Here is a 13,267-nt window from a genome sequence, read left to right on the forward strand (position 1 = left end):
GTGAGAATTCCCTGAGCTGCATGTTGTGGGGCAGTTGGTTCCTTTTACATATATTAATTGCATATTAATTGCATTCATACATAACAATTTCAGTATTTGTATAGGGGTTCTTCCAAGTGGGGCACATTGTTCCGTCTGGCAAGCTAAGATGCTTTGCACTGAGAGAGCAATCATCATAGTGTGACACTGAATTCCTCCCATTTGTCAGCGTCTTCCCTATTCCTGTGACATTTGTTTTAAACAATCTTTAATGCTGTATTTCTGAATTGCTAGGGGCTCCTTTGGGACCTTATGGTGAGGAGAGAGTAGTAAATCAAATGAACCCCAACCCCATCTGGGGAAACATACACTGCCCAGGAAAACTTTCTACATTGTCCTTTTGACACTAGGTGAATATCTTTTTTTATTGCCCTACATCAGATGTGGGATATGTTGCTGCATTGCAATTCCCATCAGCTCCAGCAAGCATGCCCAATGAATGGCCAGGGATGATGGGAGCTGTAGTACAGCAACATCTGGAGGGCCAAAAGTTCTCCACTTTCCAGGAACTTCTAACCTTAAGCAGCTTGGAGGCTTACTGCCAGGTACTCATCCAGCTCCTTCCCTCACCCTCTCTTACCTACTGCTCCTTTGCTACTTGCCCATGAGGACTAGGAGGATGGCTGTGGTTTGTTTGTATTTCACTCCAGATCCTTGTGTAAGGAGTTGATATGCAAATATTTGAAAGAAATAAAGCTATGGTGGGGGAAGCCAACCAGGGCATGAATCACACCAAAGTACTACTAGTAAAAAAAAATAAATCATCAATCAGAACTTTTATTAGAAACAAAAAAAAAAAGATAGGAACAAAAAACAGTACATTTTCAGATGGCATATTCAACTTATCTCCCAACAACTTTTTGTCTTTTTTATATGTAAAAATGCAGTATTTCAGAGACCAGCAGACTTGTGGTATCAGCCCCATACCAGACGAGGGTTATGTTGGTCCAAGAAAACAATCACAGATCCAAATACCTGTGTGGTACTTTTAAACTCAGTGCAAACCAATTTTGGAGGGGGTAACCAGGTTGAAAATTTCTGCAACAAAACCAAGATAGGTTCCTGGGAAGACACTCTGAGGGAAGCAATCTGGTTTAGAGGTATATGGCAGGCCTGTGGCGCACTCTCAGGAGGAATGGCTGGAGAGGGCTGCCTCCAGTGTCTGTTGCCAGAGGCCATCACCCCACTCTGCCCAACGATGGGACTGGCCCTGCTTTCATTAGTTTGGGAAATTGGGGGGAAATGAAGCACAGTCCTGCCCCCCTGCTCCGAGTGCTGAACTCAGTTTGAGATAGCTTCAAAGTATTAGCTAACATGTAAACTTCTATACCAGGAGCCTCTAAGATGACACCTTATAGGTGCCAGTGTCCCTAGTACCTTCCATGGCACCCACAAAAGGGTGCCACATTGCCTCAAAAAAACAACAATGTGAGAGATACTGTTTGCTCTTCCTGTTTCCACTGGCTCAGCCTCTCCCTAGTACAGCAAAGTTATTATGCCATGCCCCCCACGGCAGCCATTTTGTGACCTAAGGCACTTTTTAAAAAAGTTATAAATGTAGCCCACTGACCCAAAAAGGTTGGCAACCCCTGTACTACATAATAATTACATATTTACAAAGTGATCTTAAAGGGCTGCTGGGCAGCAAGGAATGACTTGGGATAGAGTACAAGGATTGTTATGCCAGTGGCTGGAATCATGAACAAGCACTTTGTACTGCCATGTTTTGTTGCAGCCCCCTTATATCACCCTCTTTTTTTGTCTTTGAGACAATTAGAATCCTATCTTTTAAAGAAGTAGAAGATCTGAGATACTTAGGTAGGCATACTTCGTGCCAGAAGCCAGATTCTGTGCACAGAATACACACATAAATCCAGGTTTGAGAATGAAAATGGGAGTTTCCTGTTTGTCCCATCCAATCACCTCAATGGTTATTCCATTCATGTATTTGGTCAGAAACCCCACAAACGGAAACAGGCCTTAATTGACCTATTAGCCCTTACCATATTCTGTGTCAGTGAGTTCCACAGGACTGTCGGGCACAAGACAACGAAGCAGAAAGACATGAACACAGCAAACTGCATAATGCCCCTTGTCCCCATGTCCCTTCTTCCTGGAGAATGTATGCTGGGGTTGGCTGAGGAAACGATACTTACTATGTTGGTAGTCTTTCTGCCCAATGTACTAGGCTTTACTTAAAAGGATCATAAAAGCCTGCCTTACACTGAGCCAGATAAAAACCAAGCTAGATGGATCATTTATTATCTGGTAGCAGCTCTCCAGGGTTTAAGGTAGGGAATCTTTCCCATCTGTACCTGGAGATGCCAGGGACTGAGACCTCCTTCTGCATGCAAAGCAGATGTTCTCCCCACCAAGCTACTCATCTACAGCTGGTAGCTGAGCAAAAATAATAAATTTAGCTCTGGTTGTTCTTGGTGCTGAAAAAGCAGCTTAAAACAACTTTGCTTGTTTAAATCATCTTACATCTGGGGCCTAGTTTGATTCCGTTTTGGAAACCAGCAATGCTTTCGCTGGCTGATGTGTCCACATTATTCATTCATCCTTTGCAAAGAAATCTGCAGGGTGCTCACTGCGGAAAAGAACCAGCTGTTTAAAGATTGCCCTGAACTTTTCACACCCTGGGGAAAGGGCCAGAGCATGTATGGTGATATTGCTTCTCTTTAAAACTGGTCAAACCAGACTGGAGCATTTGAAGGTGAGGACGGACGTGGTATTTAAAAGGGCAGTCACAGTGAGTTCTTCACCCATGAGAGCCAAACTGGATTTGCTATTTCCACAGCAGATCTACCTATCAGCAAGAAAACCCCACGGGTTCAGACATCTAATCATCTTTCTGATGGGCCATCCACCTCTTAAAACGTTTGAAGTGGTACATTCACATTTATTCATTTTCTTTTAAGTAAAAACAGTTTTGAAAACAGTTGCAAACCTAATTGTGGGATTTGGGGAGGGATTTCATTGTCGGGGAGAACTGCCAATTTGGCAACTCCCACAGCTTTCCTTTTTGTTCAAAATTTAACCATTCTGCAGACTTGCAGAATTGGTTTTCTCATAGCTTGGCAGGAGAGGATCAAAAATGGGACAAGGGCACTTTCCAAACTGGCTGAGCAGTTCTAAAAATATTGGGCTGGATCTTATGGCGTACTGCCCTACCAACCTCAGTCTGCTCTCAGCCAGCCCACACTGGCCTGTCTTCTTAACGAAAACCAGTCCTGGCTCCCAGCCTCCTCCATAGCCCCTGTAGAACTCAGCAGGGAACAGGACAGAGAGATAACTAGAATTACTTGTCTGCATCTGCCCTTGGCTCTAGGTCTGCCCACTGTTGGCCTCCCTGCCTTCCCAGTGGTGGCTGGTGCCCAAATCCAAACAACAAGAAGTTTGGATTCAGCCTGAAAAGCTTCCAAAGTGCGAGCAGCAGTGGTTTCAAAACATTACAGAACTCACAGATTCCACAGGAAGTTATCAGGAGCTCCGTAATGTAGAAAATCAATTTGTTCTCTGTTACTCCAAGAGTAGAGCCAAAGAGTGGAAGTCACAAGGAAACAGATTTTGGCTAATAGGAGACATGTCCTAATTGCTAGAACTGTTCGACAGAGGAACAGATGGCCTCATGAGATGGTGGTCTTTCCTTTGCTGAAGCAGAGGTGCAACAGGTGCAGTTGCAAGATTCCTGCAGTGTGCAGGAGGTTGGACCTCTAAGCTCCCTTCTGACTTAAAACAGTCTATGATTCTGTAATTCTGTTAGTGATAATGGCAGACAGGCTGGTCAATATGGGCCCCAAGACATTTGCAGCCTGAAGAAGAGCTACAGATGCCCCTCACTTCCCACGAGTGCCCAACGCTTTGAAAAGCTTTGCTTTATCAGACATGAGTTCTGCCCTTCATCAATCTTCTTCATTTGGAGGGCAGTGACTTCCTTGGGACATGGGAAAGCTGTGGCTGTCCTGGCAGAATGCAGTCCCTGAAAGGTGAATAGCGGAGGCAAGACCTGGAGTTTGCACACCATTATCCAACTTCTCCAGCAGCGCACACCTGGTGCCTAACAGATATAGCCACACAGGAACCTGCTTTATGCAAAGTCAGACCATTGGCCCATCTTGCTCAGCATGGTCGACACTGATTGGCAGCTGCGCTCCTGGGCTTCAGGCAGGGGGCTTCTTCATCCCCTCCTGGAGATGCCGTCGGGGAATTGAACCTGGGACTTTATGCATGAAAACAGATGCTGTACCACTGAGCTGCAACCCTTCCCCCTAAAGGGCACTCTCAACTGACTAGGCCAGTTGGGACCAACCAAGGCTCTCAGAATCCTCTGCACACAGATGTGAAGATACTCTGCACTGGATGAAGAGATGCAGAAACGGGTCCATGAGGGTAGGGTATTTGACCTCTACTGGGGGAAGAGCAACGTGAATCCTCATGGGGCTGGAGCAGGATGTGCAGCAGCTCTGAAGCCCTGCCAAAGGCCTGGCTTGGTTTTCCAAGTCTCCAGCATATATGCATTTGCTGCATGTTTTCAGATTTCTCTTGGAAGCGGGGCTTATCCCTCGTGACTGTCGTAACAGAAGCCGAGATTGCTACAAAACCAAACACTGCACTAGGAGTCTGAATCCCACCCAAGTGTACATTTGTTCTCGAGCGAGAAAATCAAACGGAGGCAGAGATGACTTGGTGATGGAGCCTCCACAGCCAACGAGAAGATACCTCAGTGGCGTGAGGCCACAAAAAGAAGCCAGAAAAAGTCAACCAAGCAACATCAGCAGAGCTCCTGTCCTTTCTCCTGGTCCTGCTTAACAACAGCAATGAAAACAGTAGCCAAGCCAAAGCCAGTGGCTTCTTCCCAAGGATATGATCAAGGAAGTGATTACGCAGATGGCATCCTATGGAGAACAGCAGGCTCAAAGGAGATGGGGCGAGTCCGCCTTAGGTCTGCAAAGCAGCTCAGACAGATTCATCTCTGCAGCTGGAACGTGAACAAAATGGTCCCATCAGTCTTGCAATGGGTGGACAAAGCTGGAGGGGAAAACTCCTGTTCTTGTGCCATCGCCCTCAATGAAACCAATCTGTGGGGGGGACAGATACAAGAGGGAGACAGGATTAAAAGGGGTGGGGAAGGCAGATGAAAGAGAGGCTCTTGCAAATGTACCTTTCATAGCACCTGCCTTATTATTCCCCCCAAAAAACATTCTTAGGTTCAAATCTGCAATGAACCTTCCACATGACTGCAATCATTTCATTGTTTTTGAGAGTGTGACTGCGCTCTTTTCCTTCTGTATAATTGATGGGATAATGCCTGCAATGAGGCTCGCTCTTTCAATTGGCAGAAATAGCAGTAGTGACCACGACAGCCTCCTAATCTCTGCTTAACCAACAGTACTTCCCAGACAAAATTTGAGTAGAGCGACCAGAGTATCCACTGCTGAGTATGATGAGCACAAGAGGTTTCTGGTGTCTGCTGTGGGGAAATGTCAGGAACAGCATTTCTGGAATACTGGGCACACTTATAAAGATGGATTTCACTAGTGGGAGGGAAAAGGGAAGGGGAGAGGTATGACGTAAGGAGCCTCAACACATCACTCGTAAAGAAGGGAAAGAGCGCAATTGTACAAGGAAATGATTATAGTGGTGCAGAAGGTCCATTGCAAATACACACCCATGTTGGAAAAAACATGCCTTTGATAGCACCATCCTCCTGCCGTCTTTCCTTCCTTCCCTCCCAAGCTAGAAGGAACAGTGTTCCCCCACTTTGTCCCATGGAGGAAGCAGCAACACTCACCCAACTTTGATCATCCTCTTCCCGCGTCACCACAATCACTTCACCCTTGGAGAAAGTCAGCTCCCGAGCCTTGTCCCCCTTGCAGTCAACCAAGGCCATGACTCTCTTCGGCCGTCCCTTAGCCTGCAAAAATGAAAAATGGTAGTCATCAGTTTCACACAACCCTCTTTCCCTTCTGTCACTGAGCCACAGCCCTTCCGTGGTTCTGTGAAGCCTAAACAGAATTGCAAACAGGCATCTCATTTATGAAAGGGTGCAGAGTCACCCACCCCTAGCCACAGGTTACCCAACCCTGCCGAAAGCCTTGTCACCCATTCTGCAAGCCAGCAGTGGAGAACCTGTGACACACACACACACACACGGATGTTGTAAGACTAAATCATCCCTGATATGCATATTTATTGTGGATGGGGGGGGGGGGTTAAGCTGTTTGAATCTTCACACTTAGCCTTAGGGTTCTTAGCAATCTCTGCTGGGCACCCCTTTACCTTATTTACTCGAATCTAATGCTCACCTTTTTGGCCAAATTACACTGGAAAAATCAAGGTGCGCATTAGATTCGATGGCACATTTACTTTCACCAGCAAATACTTTTATTGGTTTCAAGGTTCTGAAAAGTAAGGTGCGCATTAGATTCGATAGCACATTAGACATGAGTAAATACTCAAGTCTATTTACTTATTTTATTTAGTAAATAAATTTATTATTTATTTACTAAAGCACGTGTTGCCCACTCTTCAACCGAAAGAAAAAAGAAAAAGAGGAAAGGAAAGCCTCCTGGAGAGGCTTTTCAATATCTGTAATTAGAGAGTTCTTGTCCTAAAGGCTTGCAATTAAGACACAACTCAAAAGGAAAAGGGGTTGGGAGGGAAGAGGGAAAAAGCAAACTCAGGTATTAGGCCTTAGTTACAGATTTCTTCTAACAAGCAGCTGGAATAGAAACAGCTCAAGGAGGAAGAAAAGCCAAAAGGTTCTGGACTCTCAGCTGATACAGTCCTGTCTCTCCCTGTGCTATAGCCTGCACATATCACCATAGGAAAGTTCTACACCTCATCCTGCCTTTGAAGCTCACAAGAGGTCCATCATTCTTGCCTACCTGCCTGAAGGCTCTAGGGGCAACCACAACCTCTTTCCACAGCAGCCTTTATCATCTGAACTTACTTCTCAATGGCTCGATTACTGAAATGGATGCACACTGACGATTGGCCCCAGATACCAAATGCTGACAATGCTCACCGATGTTGTGTTCAAGAGGAAATCCCAAACCACGTGGAAAACTTGTTTGAAACACAGCATCGCCATCTCACAGAACTCACCGGGGCAAACCTCCTTGGCATCGGCACGGGGGGCGGCGTCTGGGCCAGCATCGGAGACTTGCAGGAAGGCAGTTCTTCTGGGCAACCAGAGCTCTGAGGGGAAAGTGGGGTGCCAGGCAACTTGCCCACGGAGCCACTACTGATCCGCCGATAGGATCGGGTGCTCTCAGAGCTGTAGAGGGAAGAGAAAGCGCATGTAAACGAAGGGTAGCCTGGGGGTGCATGCCAGGAAAGGGCAGCACCACAGGCAAAAGTGGGTGGAGCCACAGATGTGACTCTAACCCTTGTACACTCCAGCCAGAAACACATCTCCCTACCAGGCAAGCAAGAGGCTTCAAGGGCACATTCCAGCCAGGCAAAAGCACTCAAGGGAGGTGCAGATCAAGGCTGGTAAGGGCTGCGGCCCAGTGCGAGTCCCAAACCCCAGGCCTGAGGTTTTCCAGCCTAGCCCTAGAGCAAGGGTAGCAATACATGCCTGGTGGTCTGCACTCAGTTCAGACCTAAAAATAACATTAGTTTGGCTGAGGCGGGACAGAAGGGAGCAAAGGCTCCATCTGCACTACGCTTTTAAAGCAACATCATACCACTTTGAACAGCTATGGTTTCCTCTAAAGAATGCTGGGAAGCCAGAGTGCTTTAACCATTGATCCCTCTCTCTGCAGAACTCTGGGAAATGCAGCTGTGGGAGAGGAACAGGGGGTCTCCTAACAACTCAGCAACCTTAACAAACTACATTTCCCAGGATTCTTTGGGGGGAAGCCATGACTGCTTAAAGTGGTACGATACCGTTTTAAAAGTATAGTGCAGGTGGTGCCAAAATCAGTTTCCCCCAGGCCATTTATGGTAACCATACCTTAGACTAGGCCCTTGAAGCCACTGCTAACCTACCAGGTGCTTGGCTTTCAGGCCTTTCCACAACTGACACCTCCTGGTCTCACCTGAACTTGACCGGGTTGGCTTGTCCTTGTTCTGGAGAGGTTCCAGGAGAAGGCTGTAGCACTGTCGCCTGACTGGGGTCCGATCTTCTGCGCAGGGATCCACTTTCCTTTTCGGAGCAGGTTTCCCAGTAGGCTGTGCCTTTGACTTCCACAGAATTGCGGAAGCTCGACGGCTGCCGGGACGTGCCACCATCTGGCATTCCAGGAACGCTGGAAGTGGACGAGTGCCGCCCCTCAGGGACATCTGGTGACTGAGGCAAGGACTCTGAGGGGTCTAGAAAGAAATGGGAAATGAATTACTTACTGAAGCAGAAACAGATCTCAGAATTACTTTGGCTAAGTAAACAGAAGGATGGAGGGTTGTAGTCAATGTTAGCCATACTCAGTCATCTATATCCACAGAACTATAATACTTAGCACCTGTAACTGCAGTTCTCAAGACCCTTCAGGGAAAGCCATGTGTTTTAAATGTATAGTATGGGTGTAGCTAATGTTAATAGACATGACTAACCTAGGCCCTTTAGTTTTAATGGGTCTGTTAGGAGTAAAACCTAGTTGGGTATATCCTGGACACTTCATACCTGGAAGGAATGAGCAGTAAATAGAAGGTATCAGGCAATGATTTTAGTGCTTAATGGAGATACTGGATACAAGATCCCAATGGATGCTAAGATCTTTCTACTCGGAGCACGTAGGCAGCTGCTTAGGAGTTTGGTGATTACAGGGAGGGCATTACTGACTGCAAAACTGAAGGCAAGAACATCTGCTGGATATGCAAACATCAGAATGTAAGAATCAGAAAGTATGTCTGTACACATAAACTTAACATAATAAATATTTTTGTGAGGGGAAATTATTTAATCACAAGATGGGTTCCATTTTATTCAACTTTCCAGCCAATGTGCCCCAATAAAATGTCCATGTAGAAGTCTTGGCTATAATCTAAGATATAATGCATAGACACACACATACAGTATGTATAATATAAATACAATACATGGGTTTTACGCACATTGTGAATTTAGATATTGTATAATATGTGTCTCTCTGTGTGTATACACACTTCATTTTCCAATTGCAACAGACTTGCTCTTTTTCTACTGGGGCTCTGATGCACACCTTTGTGCAAAGCATGTGGTCAGCCTTGTTACTGCTTGGCTCTACTTACCCAAAGCACTCTGCCCTGGTTTTGTCTTGGAATTCCCTCTGGTGGGATTTTTGACTGGCAGCGGTGGTGGGGTCTCCTCACTTTTTGAGCTTCGCAGGCCAGGCCGTGAGGGGACCAGGATGGTCTCGTAGGTCTTGTTGCTGATGTCTATACCTGTGCAACTCCACCTGTTTGGAGGGAAGAGGGCAGGCTGGCCTGTGGTCGGAGACGATGAAGACCCAAAAGACCGCTGCAGTGGGCTCACCTATCGGAGAAAGCAGCAAAGCTCTGTTTCAATATCCCTATACCTCTTAGCTCACTGTTCCCCAGCCTAGTGCCTCCCAGACTTCGCTGGATTACAACTTCCCTCATCTCTCACCACTGAGCCATACTAGCTGTTGTCTCAAAACATCTGGAGCACATGACATCAGAAGAAGACTGTACTAGAGGCTCATTCCCTTCTTTCAGTGCACTCAGGACCAGTTCCTGAAACTAACCCTTCCTCTGAGTCTTAAGGGCCTCTCCATGGCTCAAAAGCACATTCCAATTTGAGGCAGCAAATGGTGTCGAAATTGGTGCACATCTGAAGAGATTTGTGAGACACGAGCAAGAGTGAAGACCATAGGAGTGAACCAGAAGAGCCCTGGCTAAAGACCCGTCTACTTCAACACTCCACTTTTCACAGTGGCCAATCTGATGCCTCCTGAAAACCTACAAGGAGGATATGAAGGCAACAGAGCTCTCCCATTGAGGCTTCCCAGCTGGTAGCGGAGACAGACTACCTCAAACCACAAGGTTGCGTGGCTGGAGAGAAAGTAATGGGGTGAGAGAAACGGGCCAGTCTAGGCAGGTGGAGGACCTTGCAATGAAGTTCCAGTCAAGCTGTGACTGCGGATGCAATGTTTATGAACCTGTTGAAGGCTTCTACCAGCTCCTTCCTTGTACAACCCCAGGCTGGCCATGTAGGTCCAGCCCTCAGAACCCAAGAACAGTGCTCCTGGATCAGATCAGAGGCCCATCAGGTCCAGCATCCTTTTCTCACAGTGGCCAACCAGATGTCTATGGGAAGCCCAAAAGTTGGACATGAGTGCAACAGCGACACTCCACACTTCTGATTCCCAACAACTGGTATTCAGAAACATTCCGTCTTAGACAATGGAGGTAGAACATAGCCTGCCCTCCATGAATGCCTGACCATCTTTTAAAACCCTCACAGCACCTTGTGGGAACAAATTTCATAACCACGTGCCCTCTAGTTTCCCAACCACAGGACGTCATTTACCAGGGCAACCAGAGGGCAAGACATCCTTACAGCAGCTTCAGTTCTTTGATCTGCAGAGAAATACCTTCAGAGGATTTACACTGCATAGGACAGACTACAAGTTCCATGATCCCTAACCACTGGCCATGTTGACTGGGGCTGATGGGAGCTGGGCTCCCCACTTCTGAATTAGGACAAACACAGTCAGAGCTCCTAACACACAGCACCTTCTCATCCAGCTCATCTTCACTGTCGTACGAAAACTCCTGAGGGGTTTCCCAGTCGTAGTCCAAGTGTATCTGGGAAGCCAATTTCCCCGCCTGGGCTTGCTCCAGCTGTAAACAAAGAGGACACAGAGACTCCATCGTCAGTTTACCAATGAGAAAGACCCTTCTGGTTCCTGCAAGTGCTGTAGTGCTGCAAAACCTAGCACGCTTGGGGACACAATGGGGCTTACCCTCCCCCCCCCCCAAAGAAATCATGCACTGGAATCCTTCCAAATGCTACAGGAGGCAATGATGGGTCTGCTACTAACAGTGCAAACCATATCTACTCAGAAGTAAGTCCCACCAGGCTCAATGGATTCAACAACCAAGGAAATGTGGAGACCAGAAGCCATCTTGGCTGTGAGTCCCAGAAGACATGCTCCCTGCAGACCTTTTCCATCTGGCCTGGGAAGGTAGAACCTTGACTGACTCCAGCTACAAAAGCTGAGGCTGCTGAATGGACTCTTGGGCAGGGGTATTGGGGGGGCGTGATTTTTTTTATATCTTAATTTTAGATCTTATAATTTACGTGGAAATTGCTCAACTTGGTTGCATATTTTTTGACATTTTATTGTTTGTGACCATTCTTGTTACGTTGTGATTATGTATTTTTTTCCCATGTTGCACGCCGCCTTGAGCATCATTTGAAATAGGCAAAGGTGGCATACAGATTAAATTAAGTATGCATGCATGTAAATGTTCTTAGGACTGTAGCCATAGCCAGTCAATTCCAGCTCACGAAACAAGCACTGTTTGCAGAGTCCCCTCTGCCTGGACCTCAAGGACCCTCCGCAAGCCACACCCCTCACCAGTCCTTAGCCACACCCTCCTCAAATGCCTTTGCCTGTCTTGAATGTGGCCATGGACAGTGATAATGCCCACCTTTCCTTCATGAAGCTCAAGATGACATACCAGATTATCTCCTTCCTATTTAACCCCCACACCAACCCCACGGGGTAGGTTAGGGCAGCAAATAGTGCCTGCTGCAAAAATCACCTAGTTGCTTCATGGCTGAACAAAAAATTGAGCTCTGGCATCTCAGGTCCATCACTCTAACCATCACACCATGTTGGCTCTCAATGCTTCACAGATGACCCCTAGCTTCACCCCCAACCTACCAAGTCTTCACACTCAGTATGCTTGTACCTCCTCGCCACATCCAGAGGTGTTTCGCCAGCTGCATTTACTGAACAGAGAGAGAAAAACAAAGCAAGGCTGTAGAAGATGTGGAGGGGGGGGGGAAGGGGGCATTTTAATATATTACCCCCACTTAAAAGAGGGCATAGAGCTGTTGATGTATGTGGGCTTCCCTTGCACTTGAGCCAGAAGCTGCAGTTAGTGCAGAATGCTTCAGCATATAACACCTGTCTCACAGATCTGCACCGGCTGCTGATTTGCTACGGGGCTGAGTTCAAGGTGTTGCTGCTATCAGTATAGAAAGCCCTTAATAACTTTGCCTCCGAGATCTCCCTACCCCATATATATCCGCTTCAATCTGCAGAACTGCTCCTGTTACGGGTGCCACATAATACCTTTCAGTGTGGCGGCACCTGAACTTTGGAACTCCCTGCCTAGTGACATCAGCCGGGCGCCTTCACTTATCAAGTACTCTTTTCGGCACCTGCTAAAAACATTTTTGTTTAGCCGAGCTTATCCAGAATGCCGATGTGTGTTTGAACCTGCTTTTAGTTTTTCGTCAATTTAATTTGTTTTCCGGAACACTTTAAATTGTTGTTTTTAACTACTTTTACCAAAAATGTTATGGTCTAATTATTATTATTTTGCAAACTGCTTTGATGTTTTTTGCAATCAAGCAGTGTATAAATTTTATGAAATAACCAAACCAAGGCTCATTTTGTGCATGCCTGAAGAGAAGTGTGCTTATGTATTTGCACATCTTAGAGGAAGTCACCTGGGGGCCATATCCTACCTGCATTTGTAGAGGCTTTCCCCTTCAGCAGGAGCTTGATGCAGTTGGGCTGATTATACTGGGCCCCATAATGCAGGGCTGTGCTCCCATCTGGAGTGGACCGGTCCAGATTTCCCCTGAACACAGACAAGACAACAAAGGGCAAAATCCAGCTTTTTAAAAAAAAGAAACTGAAAACACAAAGCCTAGTTTGTCAGTTCTCATGGCTGCAGAGGAGATCTCCTTAATCTTCCCCATGCCCATCTCCTCTCTCCAGGCTTCTCAGTCACCCCCTCCTGTCTTTACTTTAGAAAAAAGTCTGAATTAGCCAGAAATTCAGAGTCTTGGGGTTGTGTGCAACGCAGCACTAAGCAGATAATTCCGTTGGCACCAGAATTTCTCCTTGTGCAACAGAACAGTCTCTCCCTAAATCTGTTCTAGGCGTTCCCTCAACCCTCCAGAGCAGATTTTGGGGTGGCATAGTGTGTGCACTGGATGGGGGTGGGGAGGAGAGGAGGGGAAACCCCCTTGCACTAACGCAAAATTTTAGTTGAATTCCACCTATACGTTTTGCAAATGAGACCTGCATCAACAATA

At 46.6% G+C, this 13,267-nt stretch overlaps 1 protein-coding gene across 4 annotated transcripts in view; it reads right to left on the reverse strand.

The window, feature by feature from the left end:
* Positions 1 to 799: 799 nt before the first annotated feature.
* Positions 800 to 13,267, reverse strand: part of ASAP3 (ArfGAP with SH3 domain, ankyrin repeat and PH domain 3) — an 84,568-nt gene continuing 72,100 nt past the window's right edge. For 3 of the 4 annotated variants that reach the window (XM_083626908.1, XM_083626906.1, XM_083626907.1), the window contains 8 exons: positions 12,692 to 12,807; positions 11,880 to 11,947; positions 10,723 to 10,830; positions 9,256 to 9,499; positions 8,088 to 8,361; positions 7,150 to 7,321; positions 5,834 to 5,956; positions 800 to 5,120 (listed from right to left, as the gene is read on the reverse strand). In XM_083626908.1, coding sequence (XP_083483034.1) covers positions 5,046 to 5,120; positions 5,834 to 5,956; positions 7,150 to 7,321; positions 8,088 to 8,361; positions 9,256 to 9,499; positions 10,723 to 10,830; positions 11,880 to 11,947; positions 12,692 to 12,807 — 1,180 coding nt within the window. In that variant the 3' untranslated portion in view covers positions 800 to 5,045. The remainder of the gene's footprint in view (positions 5,121 to 5,833; positions 5,957 to 7,149; positions 7,322 to 8,087; positions 8,362 to 9,255; positions 9,500 to 10,722; positions 10,831 to 11,879; positions 11,948 to 12,691; positions 12,808 to 13,267) is intronic. The other variant, XR_014551353.1, reaches the window with a different exon arrangement.

This window comes from Podarcis filfolensis (genome assembly GCF_964270895.1).
Source record: "Podarcis filfolensis genome assembly, chromosome: 8".
Taxonomy (NCBI): Eukaryota; Metazoa; Chordata; class Lepidosauria; order Squamata; family Lacertidae; genus Podarcis; species Podarcis filfolensis.